At 39.6% G+C, this 27,408-nt stretch overlaps 1 protein-coding gene across 8 annotated transcripts in view; it reads right to left on the bottom strand.

The window, feature by feature from the left end:
- The window catches only part of DOCK10 (dedicator of cytokinesis 10), a 301,945-nt gene that overhangs the window by 164,427 nt on the left and 110,110 nt on the right, over positions 1-27,408 (bottom strand). For all 8 annotated transcript variants that reach the window (XR_002825555.1, XM_023740106.1, XM_023740109.1 and 5 more), the window contains exon 2: positions 12,884-13,003. Coding sequence is in view for 7 of the 8 variants with exons in the window: in XM_023740106.1 (XP_023595874.1) it covers positions 12,884-13,003 (120 nt within the window). In the remaining variant the exon portion in view is untranslated. The remainder of the gene's footprint in view (positions 1-12,883; positions 13,004-27,408) is intronic.

The following is a 27,408-nucleotide window of genomic DNA, read 5'->3' as shown; positions in this document are numbered from 1 at the left end:
TTTTTGCGTGTGCATGTCTGTATGAGAATGTGTGAGTGGGTGGTGTGTGATTTTGAGTCTGTGTGAGCATGTACGTACTGGGGAACATGGGGTTGGACATAGTGAAAGAGGAAGAGAGCATCATGTGAATCTAACAAGATTAGAAGATGAAAAATAATCAGAAAACTATGTCCTAGATACATTAAGGAGCCTGGTGGTGCAGTGGTTAAGAGCTTGGCTGCTAACCAGAAGGTTAGCAGTTCAAATCCACCAGCGAATCCTTGGAAACCCTACGGGCAGTTCTACAGTATGAGTCAGAATCCACTCAACGGCAACAGGTTAGATACATTAAACCAAACCAAAAACCAAACCCTTTGCTGAGCAGTCAATTCATAGTGACCCTACAGGACAGAGTAGAACGGCCCCCGCAGGGTTTCCAAGGCTGTAAATTTTTACAGAAGCTGACTGCCACATCTTTCTCCCATGGAGTGGCTGGTGAGCTTGAACCACTGACCTTTCAGTTAGCAGCCAAGCGCTTAACCACTGTGCTACCAGCACTCCCAAATCCATTGCCGTTGAGTTGATTCCACTGATCCTAAGTCAGTGCTGAAATCTGAGGTCCCTGGGTAGGCACCTTCCCCAGGACTTGACCGCTGTGGGGTGAACAGAGCTCAGAAGTGCTGTCTAAACAGTCGTGGCCACCTAGGCAAAGTGAGAGAAAATACATGCACACGGAGCAATTGCTTCCTACGTGAAGTAGGACAAGGCCAACCTATGGCTTATTATGTAGATTTTACAGTTTCAATTCCTTTTGATTTCCTCCTTCAAGTTGCTTCTTTTATGTTACTCACTCTGATAGAAGATAAGCAGTAATTAAAGTCTACTGAAAAGTTTGGAGTAGAAGATTAAAAATAATGCCTAAAATGAGTTTTGGGGGTTACCACTGGATTTCAATTATCTGAAGATAACTTCGTTTCCTGTTTGGACAGATAATTCACAGAAACTCTGTAACTTGCTTGGTTTCCAGGGAACATTACATATTACAATCTACTGGCAAGATTAGGGCTATTTTTTTCTCTAATTAAAATTTTTTCTACATTATTTTATAATTTTATACAAAAACAGACACAAGATATTTCTCTTTCTCATTACCTTATTGAATTCTTGCCTTTATTTTTTTTTTAAATAATAGCTGCTATAAAATACTCTAAATTTGGTGGAGAACAGAGCGACATGGTTCAAAATTAAGCTTCCTGTTTAGTTACTGTAAGCCTACTGTGTCACCAAGACCATGATCTGTGGCATAATATGGCAGAATCAACACTTAGCTGGTTTAAGAAGCTGTTTTTTGCTTTGCTTTTTAAAAACATTTTTTAATAGTAAGTTTCTTGAATATGGACTCAGATTTCCAATAATCTCTGCAAGCCTCTAATACAGGAGGCAGTGACATGACTACCTGATTAGTGATGTCATAGAGCAAAGACAACCCCCCAGATACATCAGCTAATACTCATACGCAAATGCATGAGATTTGAAGTTTATTCAGAGTAAGGTTATAAAAACTGCCCAATCATGCACACAATGGCTGTGAAAAATTACTTCTAGTTATAGTGATGCTGATTCTTTACAAAATAAGACAACTGGGGCTGAATTACACTCATGTAACTATAAGTCTAAAAATGTATTGTACTGCAGGTGTGCATTTACTATACATCAAATACCTTTTACTGAATACCTCAGGTATAAGACAAAGTATACATATATAATGCATGCCTATAATGCCTATTATCTTAGTTCAATCATGTTGTAATACTAGAGCATTTCCCTGAAAAAGCACAGGGCCTCTAAAAAGCTTCAAGTTTAAGAATTGTGGCACTTCTACTCATTTTTGATTTCGTTAAAGTGTCTCTGTTGAAGCAAAAATAAATTGATAAAATAAGGAGGAAAGTTGAAAGAACTGTATTGTTAGTGGTATTAATATGGTTACAAAGAATTTCTCTTCTGAGAATCAGATGCTTTCAGACCACTACAAATTGCCTTGGCCACAAGAGACTTCCTGTTCTATTTTAGAAACCCCTTTTGCTCGACAATTAGTATAGCTCAATAGCATGAAACGGATCTGGGGCTGCACTGGAACCCAGCCTAGCTCCTCTTCTGGTGGTAAAGCTTTATAAGGGGTCTATTGTCCAGAGATGAGGCATTGAGAAATAAAATCTGTCATGAAATGATGCACCCTAGCCTGCGTTTGGAACTTCAGGTCCGTGATATTCAAACATCTTCAGCTGCAGCCCTGTCACTTTCTGGTTCTTTCTCTTTTGTGATGAGTAGTCTTTGTGGTTATGCTACAGCCCCATTCTGCTGGCTAAACTGACTAATGACGACTTCATTCTAAGCACATCAAGGCCATTTCTCAACGGGCCAACACTTAGCCAAAAGCCACTGTCAGTGTCTAAAATAAAGACTGCTTTTCCAATTCTGGGGCTGAGAAAGGCTTCCTCCAGGGGCATTTTAAGTTTCACCTGCTCAGCTTGAGAAGTCAACAAGGAGTCTCACGACAGGGAACTATTAACTACCACTCAGTGAGCAATTCTCATCTACGCAGGTGCTTAAAAATGATCTTCACCTAAATGTCTCAGATTACGGCACTGGTACTCCCTCGTATTCCATTAGAGAAGACACTTAAATGACACTAGTTGCTTGGAATTCTTTTTTTTTTTTTTTTTGCCACATTCAGAAAAATATCTTTGTTGTGGTTTTATTTTTTTAAAATACATGAGAATGCCATTTTAATATCTTCATTGTGCTTGAAAAAAGAAGGTCCTTATTTTGCCAAGTGAAACTATGTCAGAAACGCACAAATAGTGAGCTGTGGCCCAAAATTGGACAGTTATCACAATCCGGCCAAGCTGCACATGAGGACTCAGCCATCATAGTATATAGATCAAGAAGTAAGGAGTCCCTCAGTGGTACAAATGGTTAATACGTCTGGCTGCTAAATGAAAAGTTGGAAGTTTGAATCGACCCAGGGGAGCCTCGGAAAAAAGACTTGGTGATCTACTTCTGAAAAATCAGCCATTGAAAACCCTATGGAGCACGGTTCTATTCTGATTACCCATGAGGTCACTTTGAGTCAGAATTGACTCAATGGCAACTGTTTTTTTTTTTTGTTTTTTGTTTCTTATATAAGCAAGCCACATTAAATCTATTTTGGGAATAAAATGTAACAATAAATGAAATAAATTTTGGCACATTCTTTATTGTTCCTTTAGTTCCTTTTTATGATTCTTTTGTTCCCTTCCTCTGGTGCAACGGTTAAGTGCTTGGCTGTTAACTGAATGGTTGGCAGTTCGAACTCACCCAGAAGCTCTGCGGGAGAAAGAACTGGCCATCTGCTCCTGTAAAGATTACGACCTAGAAAACCCTATGGGACAGTTCTTCTCTGTCACATGGTGTTGCTATGAGTCGAGACAGACTCCACTTGCCCTAATAACAACAATCACAACCCCAATACTTAATACAATCACATTTTTTTTACAACAGCATTATTGAGATATAACATACCATAAAATTCACTGTTAAAGTGTACAATTCATTCGTTTTTAGTATATTCACAGAGCTGTGCGACCATCACTGCTACCTGATTTCAGAATATTTTCATCACCCCAAATAGTAAAGTCCATACACATTAGCAGTCACTCCCCATTTCCTCTTCCCCTCAGCCTGTGGCAAACATTGATCTACTTTTTGTGTCTGTATTTTTCTATTCTGGACATTTCATCTAAATGGAAACATACACTATCTAGTCTTATTCTTGGCTTCTTTCACTTAGCCTGATGTTTTCAAGGTTCATCCATGTTGTAGCATGTATCAATACTTCATCTCTTCTTAATGCCAAATACTATTCCATTGCATGGATAGTCCACATTTTGTTTATTCATTCAGCAGCTGATGGACTTTGGGGTTGTTTCCACTTTTTGGCTTTTATGAATAATTCTGCTGTGAACACTCACGTGTAAGTCATTGCGTGGATATGTTCCTAGTGTGATCTTATGTACAGAGCAGAGCCTTCACATATTCACACTGAGTTAAACACTCTAGAATCACTTCACTGCAGTACTGATCTTCTAATGGTGTCACTCACTGTGGCATTTATGGAGTTAATATTCCCTCAAATCACGCACCTTATATTTTTAGCAAGTGTCCAGTCAAAAGTGTGCTGTTTAGACAGAAACTCTAATAACACAAGAGTCAGGTTTGATTCCTGGCCTCTCAGTTGCTCTACATCCTTGGATAAGAGCCTTTCCAAACCTTAGCTTCAATAGCTGTTAAATGAGAAAACATTAGAACTTAGAAAGACGTTAGACGAAAACTATTACTTAGCTTTTAAATTGCAATTACAGTGTTCCGTATGAACCCTATGAACCATGTAAATTCTGCTTTTCAGGCTCAGAAGCCAAGGGTTAAAGAGAGGCTGAGATTCCTATAAAATGTTAATGTCAGAGAAGCAAGCAGAAAAAAATGAAAACTCATGACCTTTCTGCTTTGCAATTTAAAACCTATTAAGGTCTTTCTGCTTCCTCCCATAAAATGACCCGTGCAGCTGAATCTGGAAGTCCCCAGATGCCAGACGCTTTTTGTAGCTAAAAACATACTATGAAAAGACAAGTCACTGGTATGTCATGACATCTGCAACACATCCAGTTTTAACGGTCAGCCATGAAAGATGACGGATTCCACCAGAGAACACTAGAGCTCTGATTCTAGGCTGCTAGTATGAAGATGGGATTTGAGAAGATCATGGAACTCTTCCTGATAGGCTATTTCAGTCATGCAACACAGACGTTTGACTTTGAAAATGGCACTGCTCTTTTAAGTTTCAGGTAAAGGCCTGAAACCTTTCAAGAGTCAGCACTGCTTCTTGTTCATACTGGTGTCCTTGATATATTCTGCTTGGCTCACGGAAGGTGTTCCACGAAGCTCAGCTGAAATAGGGCAGTTTGGGTAGCACTGAAATATAGGTAATAGGGTAGCCTTTCCACAGTGGACAGTATTCCTAGTTTCAGACCTCTGTACTCTCTTACTTACTGTTTTGTACCTCCCAGAAATGATTCCACTTCAGACTTTCTGAATCTTTTGCTCAGCAAGAAACTCATTTCTGACTGTCTCATTTTTTATTGTGCTATTTATAATTAGTCTCTACTTAAGCTGAATCCTTTGATAATATGATTCAGTGTGTTCTTCAAACTGTTCTTTAACACTAGCTTTCTTTCCCCACTCTTCTTATCTATTTTCCTAAGACATATTTGGGTGACTATGCTCTTTGTTTTTTTGTCTTAAGTTTCTATTCTCATCAACTTAAAAAAGAATGATGAGAGAAACAAGAGTAGCAAATATGATTAGCGTAGTAGTACAGGTTTTTGGAATGAATGGGTTAACAAACACAAACATATACATATATATATGGCTTACTCCTAGTGAATTATTCTGATACAGGTAGTATGTTAAGTCCAAGCACCTGGTTCCAGAACTTATGTATAAGGTGGATAGTTTCTACCAGGTATACCAAGAAAAAGGAAAACGCTTCTACTTCAGTCCCTTCACCTGGACAATCTTTACTGAACTAGACATTGTGTTGAACACTTGAAGTACGGATGTGAACTGACCTCTCTGACCTCTCCCTTGTCTAGTAATAGAAAACAAGTGAATGAGTCAGTGAATAGCTACATTAAAGTGTTACATGGAGAAAGCTAGCCTTTGGTAAATATTGACTATGTGCCAGGTACTGGGATGAGGATTTGGAGAAGGGGGAATCATAATCTTAGTGCTGCTTTTTTAAGGTGACATGCTCAACTGTGTCAAAGAGGAAAGTTTCTTATTAATGATCCTTTTTCTTATCATTAAAGAAAGCCAATTACTTCATTCTCTTCAATTCTAGGGATTCCATTTCAGAATTGTTCCTACAGGTTCTCAAATGATTAAACTTCTGCTCAAAACAATAACTGTTTCTTAGAGCTAATTCATGAAATAAATATTCATTTTCCACCTGCTTTGTGCTGCTCTAGTTGCCAAGGGTCCAGCAACCGTCAAGATAGCAGAGATCCCTGTCCTCCTGGAGGCTACTCTCCAATGGCCAGAAACAGGCGATCAAGGAGGAAACAAGCAAAACCAGATCTTCCCAGGTAGTGAAAAGTCCTCTAAAGAGAAGCAAACAAGGTGATTTGACAAAAAGTGACTCGGGTGGGAGTGGGCTAATGCAGGTGGGAAGTCAGCAAGGCCTCTTTGAAGTGGTGACATTTGAACTGAGTCCTGAGAAGAAACAGGAAGTAGCTGTGCAGAGAAAGTAAAGGCCTTACAGGGAGTTGAGCTTCGCAAGTCTAGGGAATAGATAGAGTGCTAGGTGTCTGTGTAGTAACCCAGGGGAACGGGACCAGGAGATGGGGCCTCATAGATGGCCAAGAAGCCAGATGAAGGACAATGGCGAAGAGTTTGATTTGATTCTCAAGGTAACAGGAAGTCAAGGGACAGTGCAAGCAGAGGCATGCCATGATCCAATTTGTATTTCTAAAAGTTGCCTTTGACTATTGTGTGTGAACGAGTCAATGTGCAGCAAGAGAGAACGCAGGAAGACCAGTTAAAAGACCATTCTTTGATCCAGGCAAAAAAGGATGATTTTAGCTTGAGACTAGGAAATAGAAACATAGACATGTTGATGTCCATGTTGACAATGTAAAAACACTGCCTTGATAAAAGAGATAATAATCCCCTTTTCAGTGTATCAAGTACCAGGTGAAGCCCTTGTTTCTTGATACTCCTTAAGCATATGCATTTTGAATCAACTTAATGTTTCAACCATATTAGGGCACAATCTCCTTAAAGACAAGGCTGTGCTTTTCTTGTCAGCCTCACTCTTCTAGGAAGTGCTGTTCTATATTTGGCATCTTGTGAGTGCTGAATAAATATTGATTAAACAAATCAAATAATGAATCATGTCTCCTGCAAGTATGGATGCTTCATAATGGTGAGACATGGAAGTGAGCTGGAGTCTCCAATCCGCAGGGCTAAACTGGACTAACAACACTTGGAGGGTGGGTGGGGAGTTTGGAGCCGATGCCCCTCCTACCACGCTGCAATTCTCCGGGATTGGGGTGGTCATTCCATCACCGCTTCCCACTAGGGGAGTGGAGACTATCCACACACATCCAGAGAAGCCTATCCACTGTTCAAGGATGAAACTGGAAAACGATATACTTGCCAAGGGCTTGCCTTCAGTGAAATACCCCTACCATGTGACACAGGCTGTGGATGGAGCAGATAATGGCAGAGGGAACTTAAACGATGGCCTTACTTCACAGAGGGCAAGGAAAAACACCTAACGCAGTTGTACTCTATAGCAGGATTGGCAAACTTATTCTGTAAAGGGCCAGGTAGTCAATATTTGGGTTTTTGCAGGTCATATGCCCCTGTGGCAACTACTCTGTCACTGTAGCATGAACACAGTCATTGACAATAGGTAAATCTACAGGTGCCACTGTGTTCCAGTAACACTGTAATTATGGATACTGAAATTTGAATTTCATATTTTCACGTCACAAAATATCTTTCTTTTTAAAAAAACTATTTAATTTCATTCTTGACACACCCAACAACAGGCCACCCATGAGCCATAGGGAGAACAATTTATATTAATATTATTCAAAAACTTGTAATCTTGTAAGGTAATAATATTCAATACTATGTTTTTGTTCATCAGTTGAGTTCCTTAACGCCAATTAAAGTTTAGCCTCTTGTAGGATATGACACTTTCTGAAAATGGGGATTGCTGTTTTTGTTAGCTGCTGTCAAGTCAGACCCCAGCTCCTGGTGAGCCCATACACTTGCACAATGAAAAGAAACTCTGCCCAGTCCTGTGCTGTCCTCATGATAGGTCGCGGGCTGGACCATTGTGATCTACAGGGTTTTAATTGACTGATTTTTGGAAGTAGATTACCAGGTCTTTTTTCTTAGTCTGTCTTAGGCTGGAATTTCCACTGAAACTTGTTCAGCATCATAGTAACACACAAGCCTCCACTGACAGATGGGTGGTGGCTGTGCATGAGGTTTATTGGCCAGGAACTGAAGTTAGGTCTTCACATGCAAGGTGAGAATTCTACCACTGAACCACCACTGCTTTCTAATAGGGACTAGCTGACATCAAATAGTTCTTGAGGCTATACTAAGTGGGAGCTACTCTTCCAGCTGGCTTCTGAGCTTCTTCTACCCTCTGCAAAATACATTCTCCACACAGAGACCATATGAACTTTAATAACTGCAATGTGATTGATTACTTTTGTGTGTAGCCTTTCTAGCCATGGTCTTGTAACTCCCACCCAGGTGACTGGGCGGGACTGTGCAATAGGGTAATTGTACCCTACCAAGGGGATTGGTCAGTTTTGCCTTAAAAGAGAGCCAACTCTGGAGCAGAGAGGAGGATCCTACCACCACCAAAGAAGAACAGCCCGGACCAGGGATCCCCGCACTGAGAAGCTCCTGGAAGCAGGAGACAGAGACTGAGAGAGAGAGAGACAGACAGACAGACAGAGAACAAGCTGTAACCCTGACGACGGTGAGAAGCGGTGGCAGCAGAGACTCAGCAGCAGGAGATGGAGTGGTGGACTTCCTAGCCCACGGAGAGAGAAAGCTGAGTGCCTCTGGGGAGAGGCCTAGGGCTAGGAGAGGTGTGCCTGCGAGCACAGCTGAAAAGAGGCTGTCCTGATGGAAGACCTGTATCCTGAATGTTCCTGAGCCTGAAATGTAACTATTATTTCCCTAATAAACCCCATAATTTTGAGTATAGTTTGTGAGCCCTGTGTGGCCACTGCAATGAATTTTTGAACCTAGTAGAGAGTGCTGCGGGAGGGACAGTTGGTGTCAGAACTGGTAAAGATGGTGGAGACAAGAGGCATGTTCTGACTCCTGCCTCATAGGAATCAGCCTTGGGCTGTTGATCCTAGTTCTTTCCCCCTTGTGGGGCTGGAAGAGATCAGACACTGCTCCCAAGCCGTTTTAATAATAATATTCACAGACCACTTGTTCCCTTTCTTGAAACACTTGACTTCTCACTTGTATTTAGAATAAGATGCAAATGCCTTATCTTGGTCCTTGCCCAACCTCATCCCTGACGACTCTCTCTTCAAGTCTCACACCCATCTTCAATCTCAGAGCTGCTCCAGGACCTTTGTACCATCTATTCATTCCTTCCACCTGAAACACTCCATCCCCAGCTTTCAGCATGGCTGGTTCTCCTTGGGAAACTAGGACCCAGGTCCATGTCACTTCATCCTAGGTGCTGTCTTGACCACCAACTCTGTCTTAGTTCTCTAATGCTGTGTCAGGGATTGAATTGTGTCCCCCAAAAATATCTGTCAACTTGGCTGAGTCATGATTCCCAGTATTGTGTAACTGTGTACCATTTTGTGATCTGATGTGATCTCCTTATGTTTTGTAAATTCAGTCACTATGATCTAATAAGATGGATTAGTGGCAGTTATACTGATGAGGTATACAAGATTGGATAGTGTCTTAAGCCAATCTCTTTTGAGATATAAAAGAGAGAAGTGAGCAGAGACACATGGGAACCTCATACCACCTAGAAAGCAGTTCCAGGAGCAGAGTGCATCCTTTGGACCTGAGGTTCCTGCACTGGGATGCTCCCAGACCAAGGGAAGACTGAAGCATCACAAGGACCTTCCACCAGAGGCAAAAGAGAGAGAGGGCCTTCTCCTGGAGCTGATGCCCTGAATTTGGACTTGTAGCCTACTAGACTGTAAGAGAATAAACTTCTCTTTGTTAAAGCCACCCACTTGTGGTATTTGTTATAGCAGCACTAGATGACTAAGACACACTGCTATAACAGAAATACCACAAGTGGGTGGCTTTAACAAATAGAAATTTATTTTCACTCAGTTAGGAGGCTAGAAGTCTTAAACCAGGGAGCCGGCTCTAGGGGAAGTCTTCTCTCTCTGTCAACTCTGGGAAAAGGTCTCTGTCTCTTCAGCTTCTATTCCTTGGCTCCTACCTTCCCTCATCTCTGCTTGCATCTCTATGCCTAATCTGCTCTTTTTATATCTCAAAAGAGACTGACTCAAGACACACCCTACCCAAATACTGCCTCATTAACATAAAGACAACCCACTCCCAAATGGGATTATGACCAGGAGTTAGGATTTACAATATATATTTTTGGGGGACACAATTCAAACCATAACATAGTCCAAATTAGTTCTTCCCCTCTTAAGTCTCTATCACACCTCCCTGTTTTATTTTCCTCATAGAGCTGATCTTTTTCTGCATTATCTTGGTAACTAATTCATTTACTTATTTTCTGCCTGACTCCTCCCAGAAAAAGGTAAACTTCATTAGAACAAGGTAATTTCTGCTATCTCCCCATGTCTAGAATAATGTTACCATGCAGAATTATATATTCATATTTATTAAATGACTAAAGGAAGGTAATACTTACACATGTGTTATAGAATGACATACTCAGAATTATGCAAGTATTTTATCCCAGTTGGGGATGAGGGTGACTGTGTGGGGTGGGAGTGGGGTCGTGGTGGGAGGGAAGACAGCCTTGAGAGATGGGACCAGAGAAGCAGCCAAGCACCGGATCCTGGAGAAGTCCTTGAGCCATGCTAAGATATTTGTACTTTATTCTGAAGGCAGTGGGGAGCCACAGAGGGTTCTAAGCAGATGGATAATAGAGTTCTGTGTATTTACCGGAATGTTCATGTGGGTAAAATAAATGTTATGTTATTACATGTTCTGTTTACACCACCATCGGTTTGTCATACTGTGGTGGCTTATATTTGCTCTGATGCTAGAAGCTATGCCACTGGTATTTCAAATACCAGCAGTGTCACCCATGGTGGGCAGGTTTCAGTGGAGCTTCCAGAGTAAGACAGACTAGGAAGAAAGGCTTAGCCATCTAATTCCAAAAATTAGTCAATGAAAACCCAATAGATCACAACACAATACTGTCCGATATAGTGCTGGAAGGTGAGCCCCTAAGGTTGGAAGGCACCACAATAGCCACAACAATGAACTCAAACATACTAATGATCATGAAGATGGTGCAGGACTGGGCAATGTTTCATTCTGTTGTACATTAGGTCACCATGAGTTGGAGCCAATTGGACGGCAACTAACAACAAGAATTATGCCACTAAAGATGTCAAAGTCAAACAAGAATCAGGGACAATCCCTAACTTAAATGAAAATTGAAAGATGCCAACACATGAATTCAAATTCAGTGCAAATGTTACATTCCACCCAGACTCCTCCACTCTCTTGTTGAGCTAGTGACCCTTCAAGTAGTCTTAGACATATTTCTACATGATAGCACTAGAAGAAACGACACTTCAAATTTTAAGCTTGTTTGTGATATTTGACATAAACAGGCTGCTCGTCAAGGCTTACCTTCAGCGGAATTAAAAAAAAAAAAATGTGGTTCAACTTTGTGCTCGTAGTTCAAGCCCTGGTGGCCTGATCCAACCAAGGAAATGAGGTTTCTGCATGAAATGAGCCTCTCTCAAAATGGGCCAAACACTAAAGTGGGAGCCATTTAAAAAAGAAAAAAGAGAAAGCAAAACAAAACAGAATAGAAGAGGTTCTCTTTTCCTACGTACAGATTTTTCTTCCTTCTTCAACCATTTTGCATACTTGGAACAGAAAAACACTAATGTTCCTCTACCTCCTCTTTAATTACTCCATGGAGGAAGGTGAAAAAAATAACCATTTAGAATTCTGAAGCCAAATCTTCCCCAAAGGTAAGAGGGGAACCAAGGTTTGAGGCTGTTCAGGATGGAAGTGCAGCTGCTGAGGCCCTGCTCCCCTTCAGAAGCTTTAGTGGACAAGGGCTGTTTCACAGGGTTACCCTCGAGTTGCCTTTTCACCTGCTTTAGATGTTGATGTTTGTGACATCTGAGACCACCTCTCTTTTAGGACAAAACCAGAAAAGGTTACCAGTTGTCCACTGAGATCTCTCTTTACATAGTTAGATATTCGCAATTTAAACATATTTGCAATGACCACAAATAACAGTATTGAGTGTCTGGAACATGTGGATGCTCACCGTCCATAGCTTTACTGTGTGTTTCCAAAACTAGTTTCCTTTTTATTCAGTCCTTCTGCCACCCTCAGAGGCATTCTATGTGGTGATAAGCACTGTCCTAAAGGGTACATGTCTAAGATCATAAATCCCTCTATGAAGATGTGTTTGCCCGTCTATATTTGCCCCATCAAAAGTCAACATCTCCTTATAAAAGGACCATTAAGGGTGACTTTTAAGAATTTGCATCTTTTGTGCCAATAGATCCCCACATTTGGTGTCGGTTGGTTCCAATTGCTTGGAAGCTTTCAGTTAGAAATGGCCTGCGAGAGAGAGTGCTGTGAGTCAAGTCAATTCCATCTCATGGAGACCCCATGTGTTACAGAGTAGAAATGTGCTCCATAGGATTTTCTTGGCTGTAATCTTTACGAAAGCAGATCGCCATGACTTTCTTCTACAGTGCCACTGGGTGGGTCCAAATTGCCAACCTTTTTGTTAGCAGATGAGCGAAAACCATTTGTACCACCCAGGGACCCAGGTAAAATTTTACCCAGGTAAAATCTACCCGCTGCCTGGGGCGTGAGTACCAGCTGCAACCAAACAGCACCCTCTGCCACTCCTGTCCCAAGTGGTCACTGAGTCACTGAGCCTCTGACCCATCCAATGTTAGGAGGTCCTTAGATACTTTCTATTGCTGATGAGGACACTCACTTCGGAAGCAGTTAAACTACGTGCAAAGACAGTGACTCAATTATGAAGGATCTTCAAACACCCCTGGGGCCCTCCTGAACTTAGACGGTCTGAGAAGAGGACACTTACTGAAAAGTCGTCATTGGGGAAGAACAGGAGCTCTCGAAGAGGATCATTCCCATAGGTCTTCTCAAGTTCTTCAATGACAGTTTCATAATTCAAAGGCTCAAGAAGCCTAGGCTTTTCCTGCTGTAGAAAAAGAAAATATAATCACTTGCTTATATAGTCTCAGGTCTTCTCAATGCCAAGTTGGATTTCATTTCTTAGCATCACCCAGGCTTTGGCATTGCATGATCCTTCCAGTGGAGTCACAGAGCTGTGAAGTCTTTAGGGTAAAGCCACGTAACTATTACTTCCAGATATGAAATAATAGAAGAAGATCCTGAAATACTTGACATTTCTCTCACTAATTTAAGCCATTCGCACTGAGCTACCAAGGCTTATGGCAACCAAGTCCATCACTTTCCTATGTGGGCATTATCTTTGTCAACTTGAAGAAAGGCCTTCTGCTTACCTGTTATAGTGCTATGATGGTAATTATTTTTGCTGGATTAGACTCTTCCCTCTGAGTTTTACTAGGATCAATTTTAAAATATTGGCACCCTGCTAGCAACCCAAGTACCACAGACTGTCTTAGGTGTCACTGAAGCATGGATCCTGTGTCAGGATTAATTACTTGGCTCTTAGCCTCCTTGCTGCTACAGACAGAAGCTGGATAATTCTTTAATAGAAGTGCACAACACAACTATTATGGATTTAGTGTGGTGAAAATGGAGAAGAGTCTGGAAAAGTAGCCAGATAACACAGTGCATTAAAATTCTGGAGTCACAAGCAAAAGCACCCCCTCTCAAAGAAGCTAGCCACGGAGCCAAAGAAATAAATGCCAGTGGGATAAGGTATGATTGTTTCATGATAGGGTTGATGTGTGTTCCAAACTGTACAGAATTCACAAATTGAGAAAAAATGGATACCCAAATAAAGAATAAAACCTTAAGAAATAGAAAACAGAAGACACATTCTGAGTTCCTTAGCCCTTTGATGAAGCATTTAAGCAACCTAAATAAAAAGTGATGGCTCTCTGGGTTAATTGTGGGCTACTGGCAACTAGAGCAGTTACCATAAAAACATGGATGCTGCCGTCGAGTCAATTCCAACTCATAGCAACCCTACAGGACAGAGTAGAACTGCCCCATAGGGTTTTTAAAGAGCAGCTGGTGGATTTCAACTGCCGACTTTTTGGCTAGCAGCCATAGCTCTTAACCATTGCACCACCAGGGCACCGTTTATGTAAAACAAAACATATATATATATTTTGTTTTACATATCTCTCTCTCTCTCTATATATATATATATATACACATATATATACACATATACACATATATATAAATATAAATATATATGTATATATATATATATATAGGTTTTGTTTTGTTTTATATAAATGGCAACAACAGATGCTTCCCACCAGCCTCACCCCTTGCCAGGCCTCAGCACTCCAAAAAATGCAGATTTAGCTTTGATTTCCAGGCCTTCTTGGAAGGTAAGAACCCAACTTTCACTGACATTTTAATAATTGCTAATGGGCTCCTCAAAGTAGCAGTCAATGTTTCTTTTGATGATTTTCCAAATATAAAAAACAAAACAGAACAAAATGTGAATACACTGGGACAAGAACAAGGATCTCCATACACTTTCTGCATTAAAATAAATAAATAAATAAAGCCCATTGTACAAATACTTAAGTAATAAACTAAGGACAAGGTAAGGTGAATATTTTCTTTGGAAGGAGGATTGCTAGATTTAGCCAATAAAAATACAGGATCCCATGCAATAGTTGGGATATACTTATACTAAAAAGTGATTTGTTGTTTATCTGAAACTCAAATTTAACTGTGAGTTCTATATTTTATTTGACAAACCAACTGCATTAGTTCATTTCAGAGCTAAGGAAATAGAGACAGAAAGAATAAATTTAATTTCCCAGCATAATCTACTTAGTGAAGGAGCTGTGAGGCACTCAATATTTTGAGGTAGAAGATACAGATGCACTATGCCATGACTTTGATAATTAAAACCAAACAAAACCAAAACTGTCCTTCTAGAATCCCTGTCTTTTAAAAAAGAAAAACAGACAATATTTAATGAGCACAGTATTTATCAAACTTTAGTGTGCAAAGGAATCACTTGACTCAATAGGCCTGGGCTGGGGCCCTAGACTCTGCATTTCTGTAAGCTCTCAGATAGTGATAATGCTGCCAGTACAGAAACCACACTTCAAGACGTAAAGGTGTAGAGTGTGAGCTTTCTGTAATGCAGAGCTACTTTTCATGCTTCTGAAGTCTAAAAATGACCAGTGGGGTCAAAAGTCCTTGACACAAATAGCTCTTGAATACAGCAGGAGAATCCCTGCCTTTTGAAGCTATTACTCTGCATAGATTTAAGTTCCACTTCCCTGTTTCCCAGACAGAGCACAAATTGTTAGCTCAAGAGGCAAATGCAGGCGTGAGATGTGTTTGGTTTTTGCTAGAACGTCTAGTTTATTTTATTTTTAATTGGAATTGAAAGTCTTTAAGTAGTAGAACTTCAAACTAGTCCACTAACCAAAACCTGTCACCACTGAGTCGATTCCAACTCATAGCAACCCTACAGAACAGAGCAGAACTGCCCCATCGGACTTCCAAGGAGCAGCTGGTGGATTTGAACTTAGCAGCCAAGCCCTTAACCACTGGGCCACCAGGATTCCTGTCCAACTACAGGCTTTAGTCATACTTATCTATTACCACATACCCTACAAAGTCACATGTTTATGTTACCAACCTGCCTCCAAAAGTCATTGAGTCTGAAACCGCTGGCTTATTCTGAAAAAACAAAAAACAAAAAATTTCTTCTATTATTGTAACTGTATGTGTGGCATGCAGCAAATAAAATGCTCAGTAAAACCCTGTCAGGAAGCTCTTATCTCTGCCACAGATTGGGTTGTTTACGTCTCTTTCCCTCATAAAGCTTCTTCACTTTTAAGTGTATGATACCCTTCAATACTTGTAGTAACAGCCCATGATGTGGCTATTAACACTATTCCCTCCCCACCCCTTCCTCACACGGACATGAGTATGAGCATCAGAGTGCAGATTTACTGTGTGTTTCAATTTATAGATATAAAGGCAAACTGACATAATGATGTTGTAAGGCACCTTCTACAATCTGGTCCTCACCATCTTTTTAATTTTATCTCTCATTTATCCCAAACTTGGACATCAATAAACAAGCAGGGGACAAGCAGACCTTTAAAGAAGATCTTTTATTGGGGTTCAAAACTACCTAAAATTAATTCCATCAAAATCAGTACAATACGCTAATCAGAGCTCACAAGTCATAGGTTATTAATAGAACCACAGAGAAACTAAATCCTAAACTCTACTCGATATACTCGATAAAAGGCGTAACCTGCCAACATCTGTTGGAAGGCATATTTTTATGTTTTCCTATCAGGCTATGACGTTCTGACTCAATTAATGAATGACACTTATTAGGTCTTTCTTGTTTAAAATGTCACACTGGAGTCATCTTGACATAAGGCTGCAAAACCTTGCAGATCTGCTTCATATAATTTATTACTATTGTGCCTTTGGGGGAATATATTAATTAATTTCTATTGTTCCAGGGAATTTGTTCATCAAGGTGTCACTTTGAAGATAGCCAATGTTTCATAATTTTGTGGATGTGTTTAAAAATAAAAATACCAATGATGTATACCATAGCACCAAGAGCCTAGGATTTGGCAAAACTTGCCACTAATGCTTTTTGTATCTGTAAATGGGATAATCCAGGTTATACAACCAGTAGTTCTCTCTGGAGCAAGGGAGTTGTCTGCTCACCGTTTCAGACAAAGAGACAAATGTATGCAAGGATGGTGGGATCCGTTAATTTCTCACTACTGCTCCTTGCAGAGATGTTGAGTGAAACTGGGAACTGAGCAGCATTGATTTATAGCTTTAACAATGGCTGGGTTGTCCCTCCTGAATTTAATGTGTCTGTTGCTTTTGGAAATGCACCAACTGGGATGAGGCATGTGCCAAGACTACCCTGAATTGGACTGAATTTTTATAGTGCTTTTTACTCTTACTCTTTTTCAAATGAGTAATGAATTTCATTAGCTATTCTAAAATCACTCCAAGCATGGGAAAAGGCACCCACCAGTACTTGCTATTATGCAGTAGCGGTGGTGTTGCACCACGGTGGTAATAGGCCCTATTCGTTTTATACAGTATTAAGAGATTTGTTGGTTTAGTTCCCCAAATTCACAGCTCTCCTCCAAGTCAACTTCACAGCAGAAGAATGGGCTCCTGTCACAAAAACAAATGCTTTCTCCTCTTCTGCTTATTCCACAACTTCTCATGGAAGCCCAACACAATAGCTAAGCCCTGGAGTGGTGAACCTGCCATCTTGGTAATAGCCAGGGTTACCAAGAATGTTTAATTGGTCTAAAGCAAGCACATGTCCTTGCCCAAACTAAAGATTCTAATTTCAAGTATACGATGTTCCTCTACAAAGCTTTGTGTTATTTTCATAATATAATTCAAGATCAAATGGGTGAAGAAATGACATGGAAGAAATAAGAATTTGAAGTATGCAGCACTGAAAAAGTAAATGATTAAATCACCAATCTAGACCTTCCTCCAGATTATAAGTACAGTCTAACTATGGAGTAGCCTAGACTACCCAGCCTTGTTTTAGGAAAGTCCAAAGTCCAAGGGATGGAGTAATTACAGATTACAGATTCTCTGGGTTAATATGCAACAGAGATTATAGCAAGTTCTGTCATTGCCACTATGAAATATGAAATGTTGGGCATGTTAATTAAAATCTCTATTGTACACATGGGGAAACTGAGGCATAAACGCCTTAGTAGGACCTACCTCATAGGATTAAATGAGGTAGTATTTGTGCAGCCCTTAGAACAGTACCATACCTATAGTACTCATTACATAAGTGTCAAACAGATAAAGGCTGTGAGTTTTAAGTTTTCACTAGTAATGGATTTAAATCACCTCTTTGTACAGTTAATATGTACCAAAAACAAACAGTAGGTATTCACTGAGTATTTGTATTTGTTGAATAAATAAGTTTATAGCTTTTTTTCCGCCAGGAGTCCCTTTTCTGGGAATCTATCTTAAAGAAACAATCAGACATATAATTCAAGATTTACATAAAAGGATATTTTTGCAGCATTATCTTTGTGACAAGATGGAGAAAACACATTCATCTTAATCTAAGAGGGATAAGAAAGGCAGGCTGCTGGAGGCTACATTCCACAAGTGAAGGGACCAATGAGCCTGTTTAAAAAAATGGTCTATTTTTGGTTTAAGGTTTAAAGATTATCTCAGCGCAATAGTTTCAGGGGTTCATCCAACCTCCATGGCTCCAGAAAGCCTGTATTCCATGAGAAATGAAATTCTGTTCTGCATTTCCCCCCTTTTGATTGGGATTCTTCTATAGAAATTTTGATCGAAATTTCAGTAACAGTAGCCAGGCACCATCTAGTTCTTCTGGTCTCGTGGCAAAGGAGGCAGATGTTCATGGACACATTAGCCATGCAATCCATTTCCTCCTCCTATTTCTGACTCTCCTTTTTCCTCTGTTGCTCCAGGTGAACAGAGACCAATTTTTGTACCTGGACTAAAATCAAAAAGTAGTTTAGCTTAACTAGAAAAGAATGTCTGCCTTGAGCATTGTGCTCTTTTAAGATCTACCTAAATGGGATCAATCTGACAACAGCAACTCGAAAGATCAGATAGGAAACTTAGGGAGCAGTGAGTTTATTTTAATTGGGGAGGAACAACTCAGAAAGGAGGTGAGAATGGTTGTACAACTTAAAGAATGTAATCAATGTCACTGAATTGTACACGTAGAAATTGCTGAATTGGTATGTGTTTTGCTGTGTATATTCTCAACAAAACAAAAAAATAAATTATATAAAAAAAGTACTCCATACTTTTTCAGAGAACTTTGTATACTGGAGAGAGGTTTAATGCTGTGATGAGCTTTTGGAAGAATAATGAAAATAGAACAGTAAATCAGTGAATAACTGTGTCATAAATGCTATGATTTCTCCTTGCAAACTCTTCAATTCTCCAGTAAAGTAAGTTAACACACAACATTTTGCATATGCTTGGCTTTCTCATGGAAAACATGAGTAGGCTGGGACCACGATCAAGATGGCAAGCATTGCTCCAAGAGTAAAGACAAAGAAAGGCACTACCTCAGAAGGAAGGAAGTTCAGAATCACATCTTGACCATATTATAACATTAGAGTTTGAATCCAGAATACCTAAATCTCTAAGGGGTAGTAATGGCTGAAGGGCAAGACCAGATAAAAAATTGAAAAAAGAAATCATCAAAGATAAGGAATGATTAGGAAATTATGGCACAGTTCATCCTAGAAAACATTACATACACATTAAAAATGAGTTTTTTGATGTTTGTAATAACAAGCAAAATTGCTTTTGTATTAATGTTAAAGTGGGAATAAACATTGCATATCTAGGATAACTGCACAAGATTTAAAAACTAAAAGAAAAGAAGATTAGATATCTATATCCAAATATTATCAGTTATTGTATTTGGGTGGTGGGATAATTAGTATTTTGTTATTTTAACTTCTCTGTATTTCCCGAATTTTCTCTAATGAACGTGTATTGCTAATGTAAACCATTCATAATGGCAAAAAAATCAACATGGCTTTCCAAAACTCTTATGTCTCCAGAGAAACACTTGGGAGTTATTTTATTTTCAAATCATTTACCCTTGAAAGTTCACCAGAGAGGGAGCTTAGAAAATCACAGCTAGGACTTCACAGAGAAGTTCAACTACCAACAGCTTCAAGTAATCTAAAATAAATAAATAAATAAACACAGAACACTGGGGAAAGAAGACCAGAAAACTAATTACAGAACAGCGTGTGGTTCTAGAAGCTAATGCTAGCAAAAAAGGGAAGTACAATGAGTTATTCATGAACTAAGTTATGTTCAGCCGTGTAGGCAACCACAAACATCTGGTAGGTTACTTAAACACCTGTGTGCATCAATCCCTACCACAAATAGTTAGAAATCAGAATATTTAGTTGGAAGTTCAGGGTCTTTTACTGACAAAACTAAAACCAAACCTGTTGCAGTTGGGTGGATTCACACTCATGGCAGCCCCATGTGTTGCAGAGTAGAACCGCTCAACAGGGTTTGCTCAGTTACACCCTTTAAGGAAGTAGTTTGCCAGGCCTTTTTAGGTGGTGCCACTGGGTGGTTTCGAACCACCAAACTTCAGGTTGGTAGCTGATTCCAAACCACTTAAGTCAACCAGGGACCTTCTTTTACCTACTAGCAATGGGATTTGGGGAGCCCTGGTGGTGCAGCAGTTAAGGATTCGGCTACTAATCGAAAGGTCAGTGGTTTGAACTCACCAGCCACTCCATTGGAGAAAGATGTGGCAATACGCTTCTGTAAAGATTACAGACTTGGAAACCCTATGAGACAGTCCTAATCGGTCCTGTATGGTCACTATGAGTCATAACCGACTTGATGGCAAAGGGTTATGTGATTTGGATGCGTCATGAATGCCCTCTGAGACTTGGCTAACGTTGAGGTTGTTGTTAGCTGCCATCCAGTCCACCTTGACTCATGGTGACTCCATGCACCATGAGATCAGACCATTGTGATCCATAGGGCTTTCACGGGCTGAATTTTAGAAGCAGATTGTCAGGCCTTTCTTCCTAGTCCATCTTAGTTTGTAAGCTCTGCTGAAGCCTGTTCAGCATCGAAGCAACAGGCCAGCCTCCGCTGACAGGTAGTGGCTGACTCTGAGATGCTGAGGTAAATGGGCTAAAAGGCTACTTCCTGCTTATAATAGTGTTGTTAGAAGGATCAAGGAGGTAGAGAATGTGAAAGTGCTAAACAAATTTCGAGACGTCGTTCAGATTTTTATTTATTTGAAAACAATCGAAATTTACCCAAAATGTTTTACCCCCTAAAATATACCAAAACCAAGTCAAAGCAACCAACCTAGCAAACTCCATCAATTGCCTCATGTACCAGGAACGGTGATAAATGTATTTATATTTATTATCTAAATTTTCTTTTTAAGAAACCTGAGAGCTAATGGTTCTAGTGGAGGCAAAAGAGGTAATAACAAAGTCACTGAAATATAAAAAGGCAGCTTCTCCTCCATGAATCTCCTGAATCATATCAGTCTGCTCTATTCCCCATAAGAAGGCAATCTACCTAATCTACCTAAAAGAGGGCAAATGAAGTGACTTGGAAAGTCTCTTTTCTTTAAGAAATAGCCTAGAAACTATTTTTCATGTATTTATACTGCCAGATCAAAAAAAAGGGATTCAATTTAGACATTCATTTAGTATTAGTTTAGGATTAAATTTATCAGCTTTGCAAATAGACTTACCAGAAGTACAATCAAAATTAGAGATACTTAGAATTTCTTTTTGTAGTTTTAACCACATATGTGGCATGCTTTATCAGTACTGAGGAGTTGATAGGAGCCCTGAGCACTAATCTGGGAAGAGGGATTGATGGAGCTAGGAAGGAAGAACAATCTCTAGAGTGAATACCTTGTGTTTAAAAAAAAACAAAAACCCAAACCCACTACTGATGAGTCAATTCCGACTCATATGGATCCTACAGGATAGAGCAGAACTGCCCCATAGAGTTTCCAAGGAGCGCCTGGTGGATTCGAACTGCTGATCTTTTGGCTAGCAGTCATAGCTCTTAACTACTACGTCACCAGGGTTTCCTACCTTGTGTTTAGGCACCACATATTTGGGTTCTAAATTTTAAGTGTAATTAGGGAGCCAAGCCTTGGTTTACTCACTCTTATGTTTACTCTAGCTTTGTGATCTGCACTAGTCCTCTTGGTTCTCCTTTTCAGAAAAGCAGATCTTTTCAAGAAACACTTACTATGAAAAGAGTTTTCTCCCCTACCTTTGAGAAGTTTTATATTCTTTCTGTGACATGCAATGATGCAAGGTGGACTTCCTCAATCTTTCTCAATCACTCCCTGTTGTTTCTAGATAGCTAAATCTTTCTTCTAATTTGAATATTCATAACAGAATTAATGCTATATCTCAATGCCTTCCTCAGCTTACAAAACTACTCATCCTGGTTAATGACACAGAGAAACAAACAAAAATAGATATTTACTTTAGGACCAATCGAGTAGGCTCTACTGGAGCATCATGACATGCCAACTGTTTAAAATCTTTTCACATCTTGGCATATAGACAAGCAAACAGCTAACAGTGATGATCCATAGGGTCTTTAGAAAGACCCTGAAAGGAATTCCAATCTTGCAATCTCCGAAACAAATTAGACACAACACAGCTGTTAACTAATTTCAGTGTTATCAAGATAACTGATTAAACTTTAGAAGAAATAGAAGATCTAAGTGACACATGGATTCTTTAGACCTTAACTTAACCCAGAACCCTTTGGACTTCATGCAACTGGAATGGAACCAACTTCCACACGATTCGTGTTTGGAACAAATGAGAAGATTGGAGAGAGTTAGTACAGCTGGATCCATGGCCATAGCTGTCAGTCCGTGGTCTTGTGACAGATTTAATTTAGCCTTTCATCAGTGGGAGTGTTCCACTGGACAACCTCTCAAATGTTTGAGCTACAGAAAGCAAGATGAACTTTTCCTACCCAAAAGGAAATGATTGAATAGGAAATAAGCCATATTATGCTGACCCTTTAACCTTCTCTCTGTTTGAACCACACAGTTTCAGGAGAATGGAAAAACACTAGCTGAATCGAAGTTAAGAACCGTACAGCTGGGCAAGCTCAGATTAGACTGAATTTGGAAATGGTTCCCTTGGTAACAAAGACAGACATAAATCTCAAAAGACATCAACCAGTAGTAACTCTTTAAACGTCTTAGTCCATTTTAGTGATATAAAGGAGGTTCAGCTTGGTAAACTATAAAGCCCTTTCAAATAGAAGGGATGATTAGCCATTATATTCAACATAAGCATTATTGTTAGAAAAATCAGAATATTCTGTTTTGTTAACCCTTAATTTCATTAGGGAAACCAATGACACAAATGAGCTTGATAGGCTTCATGATGTAAGATGTACTCTCCAACTGAATTTAGACTTCTGGGGTCTTATTTTCTTTTTAAGCAAATTTAGAATCTGACCATCCCTCTCTAATGAACACGTCAAAATTCACACTTTTTTTTTTTTTGGGGGGGGGGGGTGTCTGGCAAATAAAAAAAAATTGGCTACTTCTCGGTCTAATGCCAGTACTTGGAAAGATGTAGAAAATATCCAAGATCTAAATCAAATTAAATTACATGGCTCACTTAGTTTTTTAGAAACACTTGAAAATAATAAATATCATTACAAATACATCACAACCCAATTACAAGTCTGCTTGACACCAGGGGAATGAATGCATCAGAGAAACTGCTGAGGATTTTAGATTAATGTATATAAAGTCTGTGATGAAAGCTGCCACTGGCTTAAGTTCTGATGCTATTTTAGTGCTTTAACATTCACACAAATGAACTTTCACTCACAGGTCAAATGCAGTTTGTGTGCGTACACACATATACATGTACACATATATGCACACATATATACACAAGCAAATGTAAAGAGTTTAACAATATCTATCCTATATTTTCAATAAACCATCCCATGATGATAGCTAACTCTTTTTCTTACCCTGGGCCACGTGAAATTGAATACACATGGTGGGTTTTTGTTGCTTTATGGCTTACCCAGCACCCATCCTGCTTTTTTCTTTTTTTTTTTTAGCATTTTAATTTTCTTTGGAGGGTTCACTTGTCTCCCCTCTCCACCCACACTAGGAACATCCTTACTGGGGCTGACAATCAAAGGGCTCTGCTTTTCTGTGGTCAAGGGTATGTGACCCAAGGAAGGCTCCTTCAACCCTTCCCTCCAGAGCTCCAAATCTTGACTGGGGTGATGCAAAAATAGAGAAAAAGATTGGAATTTGTTCATTTCTGGGTCTGTACTCTCACAAGACTGTCCATTAGTTCCAACCACCAAGACCATCTGCTTCCCACTTTCCCAAGATGCTCTGATTCCATTCCTGGTTCTTTTCTGAGCCTGTCTTTCCATCCTTCCTTCTGTTTACTTCTCTGGACTGTGCTTGTCAGAGTATGTTCCTTCTACTTCCAACTACAGAGCTCTAATACAATATAAATCAAGGAAAAAAACAACCGTCGCTGTTGAGTTAATTCTGACTCATGGCGACCCCACATGTTGCAGAGTAGAACTGCGCTCCATAGGGTTTTCAAAGCTGTGACCTTTTGAAAGCGGATTGCCAAGACCTTCTTCCAAGATACCTTGAGCGCTTAACTGTTTGTGCCACCCAGAAACTACATAATACAAGGTGCAGCAGTATAATAAGGGACTATTATCTTTTCAGTTGATGTTTATTTAGATTGGAATGGTCTTAAAGGACAACCTCCCGTAGCCAATGACTCCTATCTTTGGCGTGCAGGAATTTAGGTTTAGCAAACTCATGTACTAAAAGCCCGAAAGGCTGGCAGTTCGAACCTACCCAACCACTCCACAGGAAAAAGACCCAGTGATCTGCTTCCATAAAGATTATAGCCAAGAAAACCCTATACAAAAGTTCTACTCTGTCATATGGGATTGCTATGAGTCAGAATTGACTTGATGGCACACAACAACAACAAAACGCATGTGTTACTAATGTATTCCAACATCCTCTCATAAGTTAAAAGTATATCAGATATCAAGCAACCAAAGTTATCTGCTTGGTTTTCCAAGGTAATGTACATAGTGCAGCTAACCCTAACTTTTCTACTAACCTTGACTCATTCAACTTATCATTCTCCTATCACACTGGAAATCAAAATATGAGTTTATATCTACCTTTGCCTCTCAGTGCTGACAATGTCACATACTATAATTTTGCCTCTGTTAGAAGATACCAGGTCGTATTAGAAGTGCTGGCATACCACTATGGTATAGGATAGACCAGGCGTTTCTTAGCCATTGCTAGCCCCACATCACCTTCCTTCCTTCTGTCATTTCCTTCTTAAGGGTCACATTTGCTATATTTGTTATATTAAAACTCACTCACTAATGTCTGCTTGTGGAAACAGCACAGTAATACCAAATCATTTAATAATAGTAGCAACAACAGTAAAAACCATTTTTTATAATTTATCCCATAAATGCTAATAATAGTTATTATTTTTCTATTACTACCATCATGATCACATGGCAAGAACCATGATAAGTATTTAAAACCTTCTCTCATTGAATATCCTCATCAACCTTCGAAAAGATTGCCTTTGCTTTATTTTATAGATGAGAAAACTTGGTCAGCAACTTGGCAGCAGAACTGGTATCTCAACCCAGCTCAGACTCTGAAGGCTTTGTCCACTCCAACTAGCAAAGAACACAGCCTTGCAGAAATTGAAAAATGGATTTTTTTTTTTCCTTTTGGTAAGATTCTGGAACAGAGCTGTCATTTAGGGTATGATTCCTGTTCCATTTGTGAGGTTCTACAATGATGGACTTTAGAAAGCAAGGGACAGTTGTGAGATCACTGGGCATCTCAGGGAAGGCAGGGGTAAGTCCAGACAACAAAATATATATATATATATGTATATATATATACCTATATTTTTAAGAGGGTGTTACGGATTGAATTGTATCCCCAAAAAACGTGTGTCAACTTGGCTAGGCCATGATTCCCAGTATTGTGAGACTATCCATCATTTTGTCATCTGACATGATTTTCCTTTGTGTTGTAAATCCTACCTCAATGATGTTAATGAGGCAGGATTAGAGGCAGTTATGTTAATGAAAGCAAGATTCCATCTACAAGATTAGGTTGTATATTGAGTCAGTCTCTTTTGAGATACAAAAGAGAGAAGAAAGCAAAGAAAGAGAGGGACTTCATACCACCAAGAAAGTAATGCCAGTGACAGAGCATGTCCTTTGGACCCGGGGTCCCTGCGCTGAGACACTCCTAGACCAGGGGATGATTCATGACAAAGACTTTCCCCCAGAACTGACAGAGAAAGAAAGCCTTCCCCTGGAGCTGGCACCCTGAAATAAGACTTCTAGCCTTCTAAACCGTGAGTGAATAAATTTCTCTTTGTTAAAGCCATTTACTTGGGGTATTTCTGTTATAGCAGCACTAGATAACTAAGACAGAGGATAAGGAAGATGAAGAAAAGGAAATGTAACGGTAGATTAGGAACCACAGGATGAATGTTAGACAGCGTTTGGGTCAAAAACCACAATGGAAACTGCCACTCACCGAGAGACTATCTAAATTCAGAAAGTTCTGTCCCATACCCACCATACCAGGAAATAAAGAGGTGTTGGGATCACAGCCTTACTTCCTGTCCATTTTGGCACTTCTCCTCTCTAACAAGAAATCCACTTCATGCCATATAGTTGTAAAATGCTAGACATATAGGTAAGTCCTGCCTATGTTGGCAGACATGTCAACTCTTCTCTGCCTTGCTTCTCTCTCCTGGTTCAAATCTTTTCCCTCCCTTCACGGTCAGCCTTCAGGGAAGTCAGGTCATTCCTGGTTAAGCTGCAGGTACTTCTCCTAAATCGATTTTGAAAGTGACTTCTCAGCAGATGCCTGGGCTCTGAGCTAGCTGCTCTCTATTGCTATAGCCCCCAGACAGAATCCTCTGATCTATGCTCGCCTAGAGTCTTAGGCCAGATCAAGCTTCAATTTATACTTCTCCATTTCTGTGGCCTGGATTGAATTCGGATCTCTGGTTTCTCCTGCTGCTTTGCGTTCTTCAGTCCTTCCATTTATAACTTCCATCCCTGCCTTCGGTTGTGTTTCATTCCTAATTTGGTCTCATTTCACAGCTCCTGGAGCTTCAAGGACCCAGAGTTCCTGAGACACATCCTTGTGCCTCATTACATAGATGGTGCCCCGTGAATGTTTGCATAAAACAAGGGCAATGATAAGGAATGAAATACAGACGACCAGGGAGGAGGACTGTTCACATCAACATGGTTGAAAAACTGACTGGAAAGAAAACAGCACAATACAATGCAAAACCAGAGGGAGATATGTTAAAGGCATTCCGATCCTCTGTGTGAAGTTTTCATTTTCATTTGTCTATTAAGTGCTAACTGAATAGTACTAAAGAGGACAGGAGGAATTTTCACATGTATCCAAAGTTTTCCAAATACTTTGAAATCCTGCAGATTAATGATTTACAGTTCTGTAACAACTTAGAAATAACAAATCCCATTTATTAATTTATTTATTTCACATTTATGTCTCCTTTTTTTCTGACTGTGCAGATGATTGACATAATAATTCAACTTAATTGTGTATTTAAGCTTTCCAAATTAGGATATACGACTTAGGAAAGAAATTATCTTTTTATTGACTTCCTATGCACCAGAGATCATACTGAATGATTCTGGTGGAACAAAGTAAAATAAAACAGAAAAGTTAAAAAGCAAATAATCAACTACAGAACACTATATATATTTCCAAAATTAAGGGAAGTGGTTCTACTTGATGATTTAAGAAGT

Source organism: Trichechus manatus, unplaced genomic scaffold (genome assembly GCF_000243295.1).
Source record: "Trichechus manatus latirostris isolate Lorelei unplaced genomic scaffold, TriManLat1.0 scaffold00147, whole genome shotgun sequence".
Lineage (NCBI taxonomy): Eukaryota > Metazoa > Chordata > Mammalia > Sirenia > Trichechidae > Trichechus > Trichechus manatus.
Note: the sequence above shows the minus strand (reverse complement) of the source record. Positions and strands in the feature narration are given on the sequence as shown.